The sequence below is a fragment of the Alligator mississippiensis genome, chromosome 15 (assembly GCF_030867095.1).
Source record: "Alligator mississippiensis isolate rAllMis1 chromosome 15, rAllMis1, whole genome shotgun sequence".
Classification (NCBI taxonomy): domain Eukaryota; kingdom Metazoa; phylum Chordata; order Crocodylia; family Alligatoridae; genus Alligator; species Alligator mississippiensis.
Window position 1 is genome coordinate 23355194 of NC_081838.1, and position 12114 is coordinate 23367307.

The window sequence follows — 12114 nt, forward strand, 5'->3', positions numbered from 1 at the left end:
TCTTGGAGCATGCGGTGATGAGGAGAGAGCCTGTTTCAGATGGTGAAGCTCCTCTCCCAGTTTCAGATTCACCTGGATAACCGCATGGCTAATGGCTGCCTTCTTCCTGGACCGGGTCTTTAAATAACCTTCCTGACCTCAGCAGCCCGGTCCAATCGAAGCTGCCAGTGCTGGCCACTAGCCAACCAATTTAAAAAGCATCACTGGCTACCTGGGCCGGTGAGCGGGGCTTTTCCCCCCCCCTCCCCAAGTGACCAGAGCATCCACCTCCGAGGAACCAGGCTTTTGTGATCCCCCTCCCTGAGGGATTCAACACCAGCCTCTCACTCTGGCAGAGACAGATCTCTGGAGAGGGACCAGACGGTGGCATTTCTGCCACAGAGGGAACTGGGCTTATTTAGTCTAGAGAAGAGAAGACTGACGGGGGTTGAATAGCAGCCTTAAACTCCCTGCAGGGGGTTGCAAAGTGGCTGGAGCTGGACTGTTCTCAGTGGTGGCAGGTGACAGAACAAGGAGCAATGGGCTCAAGTTGCAGCAAGGGAAGTTGAGGATACATATTAGGAAAAAAAATCCCACTAGTAAGTCAGTAAAACATTGGAACAGGTTACCCAGAGAGGTGGTGGAATCAGAGGACCGGAGCTGGTTGGAAAATCCCATTAATTTTCACAAAATTACCTAAAAAGATATCATTTTCACCCACTGTTCCTGCAAAAAAAATATCTGTTGTGTTCTATGAGATCATTTGTAGAAAGATCTCACTAGGTGAAATGAGTGGGGGGAAAAGTGACAGATGAACTTCAGTATTGCCACGTATGAGGTGGTGCAGACGGGGGAAAAAACCTCAAGCTATACATGCACAATGCTGAGTTCTGAATTAGCTTTTACAGATCAGGAAAGAGACCTTGGAGTCATTGTAGGCACCTCTCTAAAACATCAGATCAGTGGAGAGATGAACAACTGGGTACATGAGAGAGTGCGGAAACGATGGGGTGGTACATATTATCCTTTTCCTTAAATCGTCTCATTTCTCCTTTAACTGGAGTGATGTTCCCTAGTAGGGAAAGGCCCCATATCCTGCTCTCTTCCCTCTGAACTAGCTGATTTAGCCACATTGAGGTGAGTCAATCTCAGAGTGGAATAGTCTCGTCTCTCATTCCCAGGCATCTCTGCATGAACCAGGAAACAGGAGAGTGACAACAGGACTGAAGCAATTTAAAATGGAACTGGAACAGCAGGATGAAACAGAGACCCCTTAAACACCACCTCCGACTAGTTTTGTTTGGAAAATGCCTGCCCAAATAGGAAGGCCTTGCACTGCTTCCAAGAGATAACCAGGCTTGGGCTCTGCAAGCCTCAAAAGGGACAGAGTTCAGAGGTGAGGAATAACTGCAGAGAATGACTTCCCATGAAGGTTTACAAAGTGGACGTGGCACACCGATGGTTCTTGCAGGAGACTCCTGAGGTATGTAGGCCCCAGATCACTTAGAGACTCTTAAGTCAAAAGCAACACTTTGAATTGCACCCAGACAGCTACTGAGACCCAGTGCAGACTCTGGAGCACTGGATTGATATGCTCCTGGCAACCCAACCCCATCAGGAGGCAGGCCGCTGTGTTCTGCATCAGCTCCTGCTTGTGGATGCTTCCACACAGAGTGCACTGCCATAGTCTATCCTTGAGGTTAAAGACCTGAATGGTGGTGGCCAGAGCAGTCTGAAAGAAAGGGTCACAGATCTGTCACCAGATGGAACTAGGCAGTCCTAGCCACAGCTGCCACCTTAAGATCCAGGAGCAGCAAAGGATCCATAAATACTCCCAGGCTGCAAACCTGAGGCTGAATGCCATTGATGATTTGGTGTCACCATGCCCCACAAGTCATGTGGTCTGCCTCCCACCATCACCTCTGTCTTGTCTCAATTCATTTTCAGTTGATTATTCATAGTTTCATAGTTTCATAGTTGGTAGGGTTGGAAGGGACCTGAGCAGATCATCAAGTCCGACCCCCTGCCATGGGCAGGAAAGGATGCTAGGGTCAAACAACCCCGGCAAGGTGATCATCTAGCCTCCTTTTGAAGACCCCCAGGGTAGCAGTGAGCACCACTTCCCTTGGAAGTTGGTTCCAGATCCTAGCTACCCTGACTGTGAAGTAGTGCCTCCTGATGTCTAGCCTGAATTTACTGTCCATCAACTTATGGCCATTATTCCTTATTACTCCCAGTAACTCCTTGTTACTCCCAGTAACTCCCAGTTACTCCTTGTTACTCCTTGTTACTCACTGGGGTTGTAGAGAGGCAGCAGCAAGGCACCACACGTCCATGCATAGACCCTGAGACGGTGCAGAGTCACTTGGAAGAACTGGATGCCTTTAAGTCGGCAGACCCGAATGAGCTCCATCCGAGGGTGCTGAAGGCACTGGCCGACATCATTGCAGAGCCACTGGCGGGAATATTCGAACGCTCGTGGCGCACGGGCCAAGTCCCGGAGGACTTGAAAAGGGCCAATGTGGTCCCCATTTTCAAGAAAGGGAGGAAGGAGGACCCGGGCAACTATAGGCCAGTCAGTCTCACCTCCATCCTTGGCAAAGTCTTTGAAAAAATTATCAAGGCTCACATTTGCGAGAGCCCGGCAGGACAAATTATGCTGAGGGGAAACCAGCATGGGTTCGTGGCAGGCAGATCGTGCCTGACCAATCTAGTCTCTTTTTATGACCAGGTTACGAAATGCCTGGACACAGGAGGAGGGGTGGATGTCGTATACTTAGACTTCAGGAAGGCCTTCGATACAGTATCCCACCCCATACTGGTGAACAAGTTAAGAGGCTGTGACTTGGATGACTACACAGTCCGGTGGGTGGCGAATTGGCTGGAGGGTCGCACCCAGAGAGTCGTGATGGATGGGTCGGTTTCGACCTGGAAGGGTGTGGGCAATGGGGTCCCACAGGGCTCGGTCCTTGGACCGATACTCTTTAATGTCTTCATCAGCGACTTGGACAAGGGAGTGAAATGTACTCTGTCCAAGTTTGCAGATGACACAAAACTATGGGGAGATGTGGACATGCTGGAGGGCAGGGAACAGCTGCAAGCAGACCTGGACAGGTTGGACAAGTGGGCAGAAAACAACAGAATGCAGTTCAACAAGGAGAAATGCAAAGTGCTGCACCTAGGGAGGAAAAATGTCCAGCACACCTACTGCCTAGGGAATGACCTGCTGGGTGGCACAGAGGTGGAAAGGGATCTCGGAGTCCTAGTGGACTCCAAGATGAACATGAGCCGGCAGTGTGACGAAGCCATCAGAAAAGCCAATGGCACTTTATCGTGCATCAGCAGATGCATGACGAATAGGTCCAAGGAGGTGATACTTCCCCTCTATCGGGCACTGGTCAGACCGCAGTTGGAGTACTGCGTGCAATTCTGGGTGCCGCAATTCAAGAGGGATGCAGATAACCTGGAGAGGGCCCAGAGAAGGGCCACTCGTATGGTTAAGGGCCTGCAGACCAAGCCCTACGAGGAGAGACTAGAGAAACTGGACCTTTTCAGCCTCCGCAAGAGAAGGTTGAGAGGCGACCTTGTGGCTGCCTATAAGTTCATCACGGGGGCACAGAAGGGAATTGGTGAAGTTTTATTCACCAAGGCGCCCCCGGGGGTTACAAGAAACAATGGCCACAAGCTAGCAGAGAGCAGATTTAGACTGGACATTAGGAAGAATTTCTTCACAGTTCGAGTGGCCAAGGTCTGGAATGGGCTCCCAAGGGAGGTGGTGCTCTCCCCTACCCTGGGGGTCTTTAAGAGGAGGTTAGATGAGCATCTAGCTGGGGTCATCTAGACCCAGCACTCTTTCCTGCTTATGCAGGGGGTCGGACTCGATGATCTATTGAGGTCCCTTCCGACCCTAACGTCTATGAATCTATGAATCTATAAAAACTTCAAATCTGCTCAACTCCGTGTTGAGCATTGCTGGCATTGCTGCCTCAAAGGGTAGCAATGCCAGCAATGTAGGCAGTCTTTCCAAAACTGGCCACCCTGCCTTAGTCCACCAGGGGTACAGGATGCTGAGCCTTGGGGTAGCATGCCAGACAGCCAAAGACAGGGTCCATAGACACAGGAGTGACTGCCCAGCTTTCCACATCATTCTGCAATTCTTCTGGCCCTCCATGTGTCTGTTCCCAGTATTATAAACCTGTGTCCACACTGTAGTCTCTGTCTCCAAGCTCTCTGCTGCTTGCAGAGGGGTTAGAAGAGCTCTCATCTCCCTGATCAACCATTCCACTCTTCCCACCTGTGTAAGCAGCTGTGGTCTCTCCAGTTTGCCCTATTCATGTGTACAATGCTTGATGACCCTTTCTTACTTCTTCTCATGGGAAAATGTATCCACGTTCCTCTTTCTCTGATGAGCAATGTCTCTATTTATAACAGCAGGGCAGCAACACACACAGGAGTTTGCCAAGAGCTGAGTTTGCTGTTTATAACGTGACAAAAATTCTGCATTCTCCACAATCACTGACTCCCTTCTCCTTCCCCTCAGGTGCCAACATATTCCCTTGTGATGGAGGGTATCAACGAGACCACTGTCTCTGAATTCATCCTCCTCGGCGTGTCAGAGCGCCGGGACCTGCAGCCCCTGATATTTGCAGGGCTCCTGGCCACCTACTTGGTGAATGTGATGAGCAACGCCCTCCTGCTGGGTGCAGTGTGGATTGATAGCCAGCTGCACAGCCCCATGTACTTCCTCCTCAGCCACTTGGCTGTGGTGGATGTGAGCTTTGCATCCATCACTATACCCCAGGCTTTGGTGCATAGCCTAACACAGAATCAAGCCATTTCCTACTCTAGATGCATGGCTCAGGTGTTCCTCTTCCTTTGCACAGGCAACATGGAGGGCTACCTGCTGGCCATCATGGCCTTTGACCGCTACATGGCCATCTGCAATCCACTGTCCTATGCTGCTGTAGTGACACGTGCCCTGTGCCTCAAGATGGTAGGGACCTCTTGTGTCATGGTGACCCTGAACTCCCTGCTGCACACCACCTTGGTCGCCCGGCTGCACTACTGCAGCAACCGACTCGCACACTTCTTCTGTGACCTGCCAACCCTGATGCGACTTTCCTGTACTCGGCCCTTCCTCAATGAGATGGCCCTATTCACTGAGGGCGTCATATCGGTGCTGAGTCCTTTTGTCTTTATCTTGGCCTCTTATGCCCTCATTGGGGTTTCCTTGTGCCACCAGCACTCTGTCAGCCAACTGCGCAAAGCCCTCTCCACCTGTGGGTCTCACTTGACCGTCGTGCTGCTCTTCTATGGCACCGTGGCCTGGCTATACTTCCGCCCGGCTGCCAGCTTCGACTTGTTCCGAGACCGGATGATGGCCCTCTTCTACACTGTGGTTGCACCAGCCCTGAACCCCCTCATTTACAGTCTGAGGAACAAAGAGGTTTTGTCTGCCATCAGGAGAGCCTGGAGGAAGGTCCTGGCTCATGGCCCTTGAGACGAGAAGGAGGTCTCATCACATCACCTGAAGTAGACCTTCCTGCCTATGGTGGGAATGTATGTTCCTTGCTTGGAGCATCATTCCCCTGTCAGCCGTAGTCATGGGTGGAAGAGGAGGGGGGTGTGATGTGGCAGATGTCACTGGTGCTGCTCTTCAGATCATGAGAGGAAGGAATGAGGTGCAACTGAAGCCCCGGGCCCAGCAAGAGATACCAACAGGGGTGGCAGGAAGATACCCATGGCTGTTGCTGTCCCCATGCAACATGGGGCAAATGTCCCCTGCAGCCTGAAGCAGGGCTGAGTACCTCTGTGGCTCCCCATCACCTAGACCAGAAGGGTACAGCAGTGGGTGAATGGGTCCCTCCTCTCTGCATCTGGTCCTTGACTAGGCCCCAGGGTCCCCTGTCCGCCCAGGGGCTCCAGCTTCAGTGAGCAGCTGCGCAGGGCCCTGGACTTGTCAGTGGTGGGCAGATCTCTGTTCCTGCCCTTGGTTCTTGCCACCCAGTCCCCAGTCTCCCCCACCACCCTGGGGCTCCTCTTCTGCCTGGGTCATCTGGGGGTGGTATCAGCAGCAAATGGGCTCACCTTTCCTGCACTTCTCTTTGCTGGCCCTCCTGGGGGAACCTGCCAGCCCAGGGGCTTCAGCAGCACCTTGGTAGCCTGAGCTCAGTAGCAGGGGTGTAACCTAGCATGCCTCAAGCACCCTGCTCTCCAGTTGCTGCTGCTGTGGTTCAGGAGTGGGTGCTGGCTCCGGCTGCTGAGGCTGGGGATGGGCTCCCCTTGCCCTGGCTGCAGAACTCCCCCCATGTGGGCTCCCCAGGGCCCCCGATCTCGAGCCCCCTCCACACTGGCTCCCAGAGCGCATGCCCCACTTGCACCCTCTAGATATGGTAGCACCCCATGCAGCAGCTTGTGCTCCAGCGCAGCTGCTGGCGTGCAGAGAGCTCAGCTGTGTCAGGTAATGATGCCACTGCAGCTCTCAGGAGGTCTGCACATTATCCCCAACCCCACCCCATGCCACTCAGTGAGTGAAAGTCGCTTTTTGCACCCAGTACTGGAGCTGTGAGAACCTGGGGGCATTGCACCAGCTCTCTTGCAGCTACCCCTGCTCTACCATCCCTCCTCCTTACCCTGGCAACAAGAATCAAAGAGGGGTGCCCCTGACCATGCCACAGTACCCCCTTGATCCACCCCTGCTCTCTATGGGGGGGTGGGTCAGCCCCCTCCTCTACCATCCTGGATGCATTGAGACAAGAAAAAACTTGCCAGAGCCCAAAAACACTCCTGGAGAGGTGATTCCCTTCCAGAACAGCTTGGCTGCTCTGATGCCCACAGCACCTGGGAGCATCCCTTAGAGCAACACTGTCCAACTTCTGAGTGACTGTGGGCCACAGGCCACGCTGTGCCATGCCACGTGGGAGCCTCCAGCCATGGGATCCCTAATCCTCCAGGCCACGCTGCCCCCACTAACAGGAGCAGGAAGCAGGAGCTGGAGAAGTGGAGACCAACCTTTTGGCAGGTGATCCACAAATTAGCCCCTTCCCCTGCCCAATCTGCTGCTCTGCTTTCTGCTCCCTGCCCTGTCTGCCACTGTGCTGCCGTTCCCTCCCTGCTCTGTCATGTCCCACACAGTGAGGCTGCCTGTGCCACTTGTGGTCTGTGCGCCCCATGCTGACCACCCCTGAGGACAGAGGGAGGGGCCCACAGCACTGGGAGCCTGGGGTTGCAGGTCTACCCCTCGGGGGCCACCAGTTGGTCATCCCTGCCAACAAGACAGGCCTTATGAGACCCCGAACAGGAGGCAAGGGACCCTGAGTCGAAGCTGAACCCCAACACCAGGGGAGGGAGAGGAGAGAGGCATGTGGGAAGGCAGGGGCCGGAAAGCTGTGTCCTTAGTAGCCATACAGATTTATATGACAGCAAAGCCCTGACCAATAAGCCCCTTCGAGATATGAGTCCCAGCACCCTGCACAGCCGTGTCATGGCAGGGGCAGTTCAGAGTCTCATGAGGACGGGTGGGCCAACAGAGCACAAGCCCTGGGCAGTGCCTAAGGTTGGGGTGCCAGAATGGAGCCGAGGGCAGGGGCAGCTGGAGCGGGGCTAGAGGAGATCCCTCCCCCCCGCAGCATGTCCCCACGTGGCCCCATCTCAGGCAGAGTGGGGAGCGGGGGGCTGCTGCAGGGGACCTGTCACCTCCTCTGTCTGGGAGTTTATATGGCTGCTCCACATGTGCACTGGCTACAAGCAAAGGAGGCAGCATCTCCCCCCAGCCACCCAGGGCATGAGACCAGTTGGTTAGGAGTTAGGCCTCTGAGCTCCAGCCAGTTTCCCACTGTGTCCCAGTATCACAAGACCTTCACTGAGGGGCAGGGGGCTCAGTCAGGGGAGTTGATGAATAGGGCAGGGGCAGGCAGCCCTGCAGAAAGGCCCAGCTCCTGATGGTGCCAGGAGGGTAGAGCAGAATCCCAGCTCCAAGCAAATGTGATGGTGGCCTATACCTGGTGGTGCCCCCAGGAGCTACTTGTGTCCCTTTGCCCAGCCTGCCCCTGCTACCCTTGTCTCTCTCCTCCCAGCACCCTGGGCTCATGTAAGAGGGTAATGCACATGAGTGTAGCATGCTCAGGCAGCACAGACCAACCTGCACTATGCAGACACAGGAGAGGAGGCCGCTGAGCCTTATTCCCTGGCCCCTTCCATCAGGGAAGCAGAGGGTGAACTCAGGATCAGGCCTGCCTAGCACTCAGCATCATTGCAGGGAAGGTTGGCATCCAAGTATGCATATATGTATGCACATACACATGCATACCTGTGTGTTCACATAAGCACATGAGCATACCTGCGTGTGTGCATATGTGTACGTGTGCACATGTGTTCATTCATATGTTTATGTGTACATATGTGCATGTTTATACATGTGTGCTTTCGCACGCACGTGTGTGTGTGTGCGTGTGTACATGTGCATGGTCATTTAGCCTCCTTTTCCTTTGCCTGCAACTAAGGCACCCAAGAGAAGACCTCAGGCCTACGCCTCAATGACAACACTATGCCCCATCATGGCAGATCCCTCTTCTACAAGTGGGTGAGCTGCCATGTGACCCTCAGGAAGGATCAGGCTTCAGCCATGAGGGCCAGGGCTGCCTTGCTCCTGATGGGCCTGGAAAGCAAATGCCACATGTGGCCCTAAACCACAAGCAGAGGCTCCATGCCCGCATCCCACATCCTCAGCGCTCCCCCCTGCCCCCCCCCCCGAGTAGTGCCCTGATACTGCCCCCCCATGCTACAGCCTTACGGTACATGCTCCTTCAGCTGGGTCTGTGGGCTGTCAGATCCCTTCCCACCACCTAAGACCTCTTGATCCTAGTCTGGGGGTCTTCCCCCCAGAAACTGGAGACCCACAGAAGTCTCTCCTCCCCCAAGAACACCCCAACCTTGTTCCCAAGCACAGAGACTTTCTGCCAGCCAGAAGCATCCTTAAGAACCAGTCAATAGCTTTTTTTTTGCCCAGTTTCCTGACAGGTAAATTGAGGCACAGCATTCAGTAATGGGAAGCCAATCTCTGCTGCAGGCTCAGGTGTCTCAGTGCCCCCTGGCCTGGTGTCTGTGAGCCCCTGCTCCCAGGGGCCTTGCTTGGTGCTGGAAGCTGCCAGCCATTGTATGCAATTAAGATTAAAGAACCTCGTACAAAGGCGCTCAGCCTGCAGGGATTGAGCCCCAGCTACAGGCAATCAGCAGTTAGGGGTCTGCCTGGCTGAAAGGCTGGGAGCCAGCTGATGTAGATAGAGAAATGAGGGTGCAGATACAGAGAGAGCTAGGGCCTCTAGGGAAAAAGGGCAAGAGGGAGAGAAGAGAGGAGGCTCCAGTACCAAATCGCTTCACAGCCACCCCCAAAGGCAAACAGGAAGCCCTGCTGAAGCCTCCTCCTTAAGTCGGTGCTGACAGTGCAAGTCCTGAGATGTTTCTCATGCCAGCAGAACCCAATCCAAGAGCAGCGCACAGCCCGTACTCCTTCTGACAGCTCTGGCCAAAAAATGGAGTGGGATAACTGATGACTAGAAGTAATATTCTTGGTCACAAACTCAGGGCTGTCCCTTGAAACCTCATTTACTTGTTGCCCTTGCATCAATCTGCCCTTTTGCAGATGGCCTTTGTGAAGTAGCCAAAGAAGAAAGGTTAATATCTCACATGGACAATGCCAAACACATTAGCCCCCCAGGCAACATCCCTACAAAGACATGCTCACCTTCACCAATGGCTTTCCTCACTCTTGGTCAAAGCCCTGATCATAATCTTCCCCTGGTGCCCTTCACCTCTCTACAGTTCACCCAGCCTCCCTGCCATCAGCCCAGGGGCATGGTGGGGTTACGTGGCATCCTGCTTCTGTTTGCACACACAGGACAGAGGCAGCAGTGAGGATGCAGAATCCAGAACACCCCGCCCGCTTCCCCACGATTCCCATGTCAGCTCGAAAGAGGGCTAAGCTTTGAGAACAGAGTAAAAGAAATATCTTTTTACATATATTTATATAAACCAAAAATCAGGGGGGAGGTATCCCTTCCAGTGACTGTCAGAAGCTGTCAGAGAATTGACCTCTGCAGGTACTGGCATTAATAATAAATCCAATGTCCCCTGAGGCACCCCACATGATACTGGCTGCCAACTAGGCATGGAGCCATTGACTACTACCCTCTGAACCCAGTCATCCAGCCAGTTTTCTGTCCACTTTACAGTCCATTCATCCAACCTGTAATTCCTTATGTTGCTTGCATGAATATTGTGGAAGACTGTATCCCATCATATGACTTGCCTTGGTGACTGTATCCCACCCATCCCATCATATGACTTGCCTTAGTGAATCCATGGATTCATGATGAATCCATCACCACCTTCTCCAAGTGCCTCGGAGTGGATTCCTTGAGGATCTGCTCCATGATTTTTCCAGTGACTGAGGTGAGGCTGACTGGACAGTAGTTCCCTGAGTCCTCTTTCTTCTCTTTCTTAAACATGGGCACTATATTTACCCTTTTCCAATCACCTGGGACCTCTCCCAGTTGCCACACGTTTTCAAAGATAATGGCCAGTGGCTCTGTAATCTCATCAGCCAGCCCCCTCAGCACCCTCGGGTGCATCATGTCTGGCCCCAGGGACTTGTACATGTCCAGCTTTTCTAAATAGTCCCTAACCTGTTCTTTCACCACTGCGGGCTGCTCACCTGTTACACTGTCCCAACTGGACTGAAATAGCAAACTGCTGCCATATATTGCCGATTAGACCTTGATGAGTACAAGAAGCTGAAGGGATCACTGTCCCTTAGGGATCTGTTTTCAAACACACTCCGGAGGGAGTGGGTGAAAGACTCAAAACTAGCCCAGCTGGAACATTGTAAGCAGTTTTGGGCAGAGGCTGTTTGCTCAGCATACAGCATAACGAGGCTCCGACCCCTTTAAGCTCTCCAGTAATTTCAATTACAAGAATATGTTGTGGAGAATGATCTTGCTCTCGCCTGTGGCTCTGCAGTACAGATGCTGTGATGGAGGAGTGGGGGTCCTAGGGGTGCCAGGAGCCTCACTTGTACTGCCTGGCAAAGGGCCAGTTGGCAAAGAGGAGAAATGCCATCTGGCTGCTGCTGCATAAGTGCTGCGGGGCTAGCTACTGGTCGCTCTGCAGATCTTAGTTTTGAGCTTCAATAAACGTTGGCTTCAGAAGCAGAGGAGTGAAATAAAGGATGAAACCTGTTTCCATGCGACATACCTAGTGCTCGCGTCAGAGAACTGGCCTCTGCAAGAGCCAGCGGCATCCTGTATCTCGCACCCCAGCCCAGAACCGCTCACTGAAGACGAGGCAATCTAGCCCAGACCCGGAATTGCTCTGAACAAGAAAGAGAAACCTACATCCCAGGAAGGGTGGGAGAGAGGGGATGTCTGGGCAGCAGGGCCAAGTTTCCAGGGAAAAGGAACTAAAGCAGTTTTTTCCTGTGCTAAGGGCACATGGTGGGGCTGCCAGGTCTACTGCAGGGCACTGCTGCTGCAGAAGGGAGATGGCGCCTGGCAGGGGTACAGGGCGGCAGCCCGTCTCCCAGCACCTGCCCTGGACCCCACATTCCTGCCCCCACCTGCTGCGTGCAGGCCTTGGCTTTGACCGTGTCAGGCCAGGCTGCAGAGCTGCACCCTGACAGCCTGCTACCCATGGTGCTGCCCTTTGGCTCTGGCACCTGTGGCTCACTTGCACTGTGCCGTGAATGCCAGAAAGCAGGGCAGAGGAGTAATCGCCTCCCACTCTGGGAAAGAAGCAGCCCCAGTGATGCTACCAATGCACACACAGGGAATAGAGCAGCCCCACGATCTTGGGCCCTAAGACAGCAAGTGGAGCAGACCACCTGGTATTGACTGTTGCTCCCCCAAGCACAGTGCCCGAGGGACACTGGTGCCAACACCCTATTATGAATTGTGACCCCCTGGCAATATTGACTGTCAGAGAACAACACACAGGAGACTCAACCCTGGGGACAGGAAGCACCGTAACACTCACAGCACGCTGGGACAGCTTAGCAAAACCAGATGATGGCTTTCATTGGTCTACAGTTATCATCGTAAACCATTTTTTAAATGTGGAAAACAAAACAAAGTCCATCTTGTT

At 53.4% G+C, this 12114-nt stretch overlaps 1 protein-coding gene across 1 annotated transcript; it reads left to right on the forward strand.

Annotated features, from left to right (window-relative positions):
* The first annotated feature begins 1405 nt into the window (after window positions 1–1405).
* On the forward strand, window positions 1406–5479 carry LOC102561242 (olfactory receptor 1361). The gene is made up of 2 exons (XM_006266326.1): window positions 1406–1462; window positions 4520–5479. Exons 1-2 carry the CDS (start codon window positions 1406–1408, stop codon window positions 5477–5479), a joined length of 1017 nt encoding a protein of 338 aa, XP_006266388.1.
* The last annotated feature ends 6635 nt before the right edge of the window (window positions 5480–12114 follow it).

What these genes read in the sequence shown, in the direction of transcription:
- LOC102561242 (XM_006266326.1), top strand. Translation starts at nt 1,406, where the DNA reads ATGAAGGTTTACAAAGTGGACGTGGCACACCGATGGTTCTTGCAGGAG. An exon ending in TCTTGCAGGAGACTCCTGAG is followed by an intron (nt 1,463 to 4,519) that starts GTATGTAGGCCC and finishes CCTTCCCCTCAG; the next exon opens with GTGCCAACATATTCCCTTGT.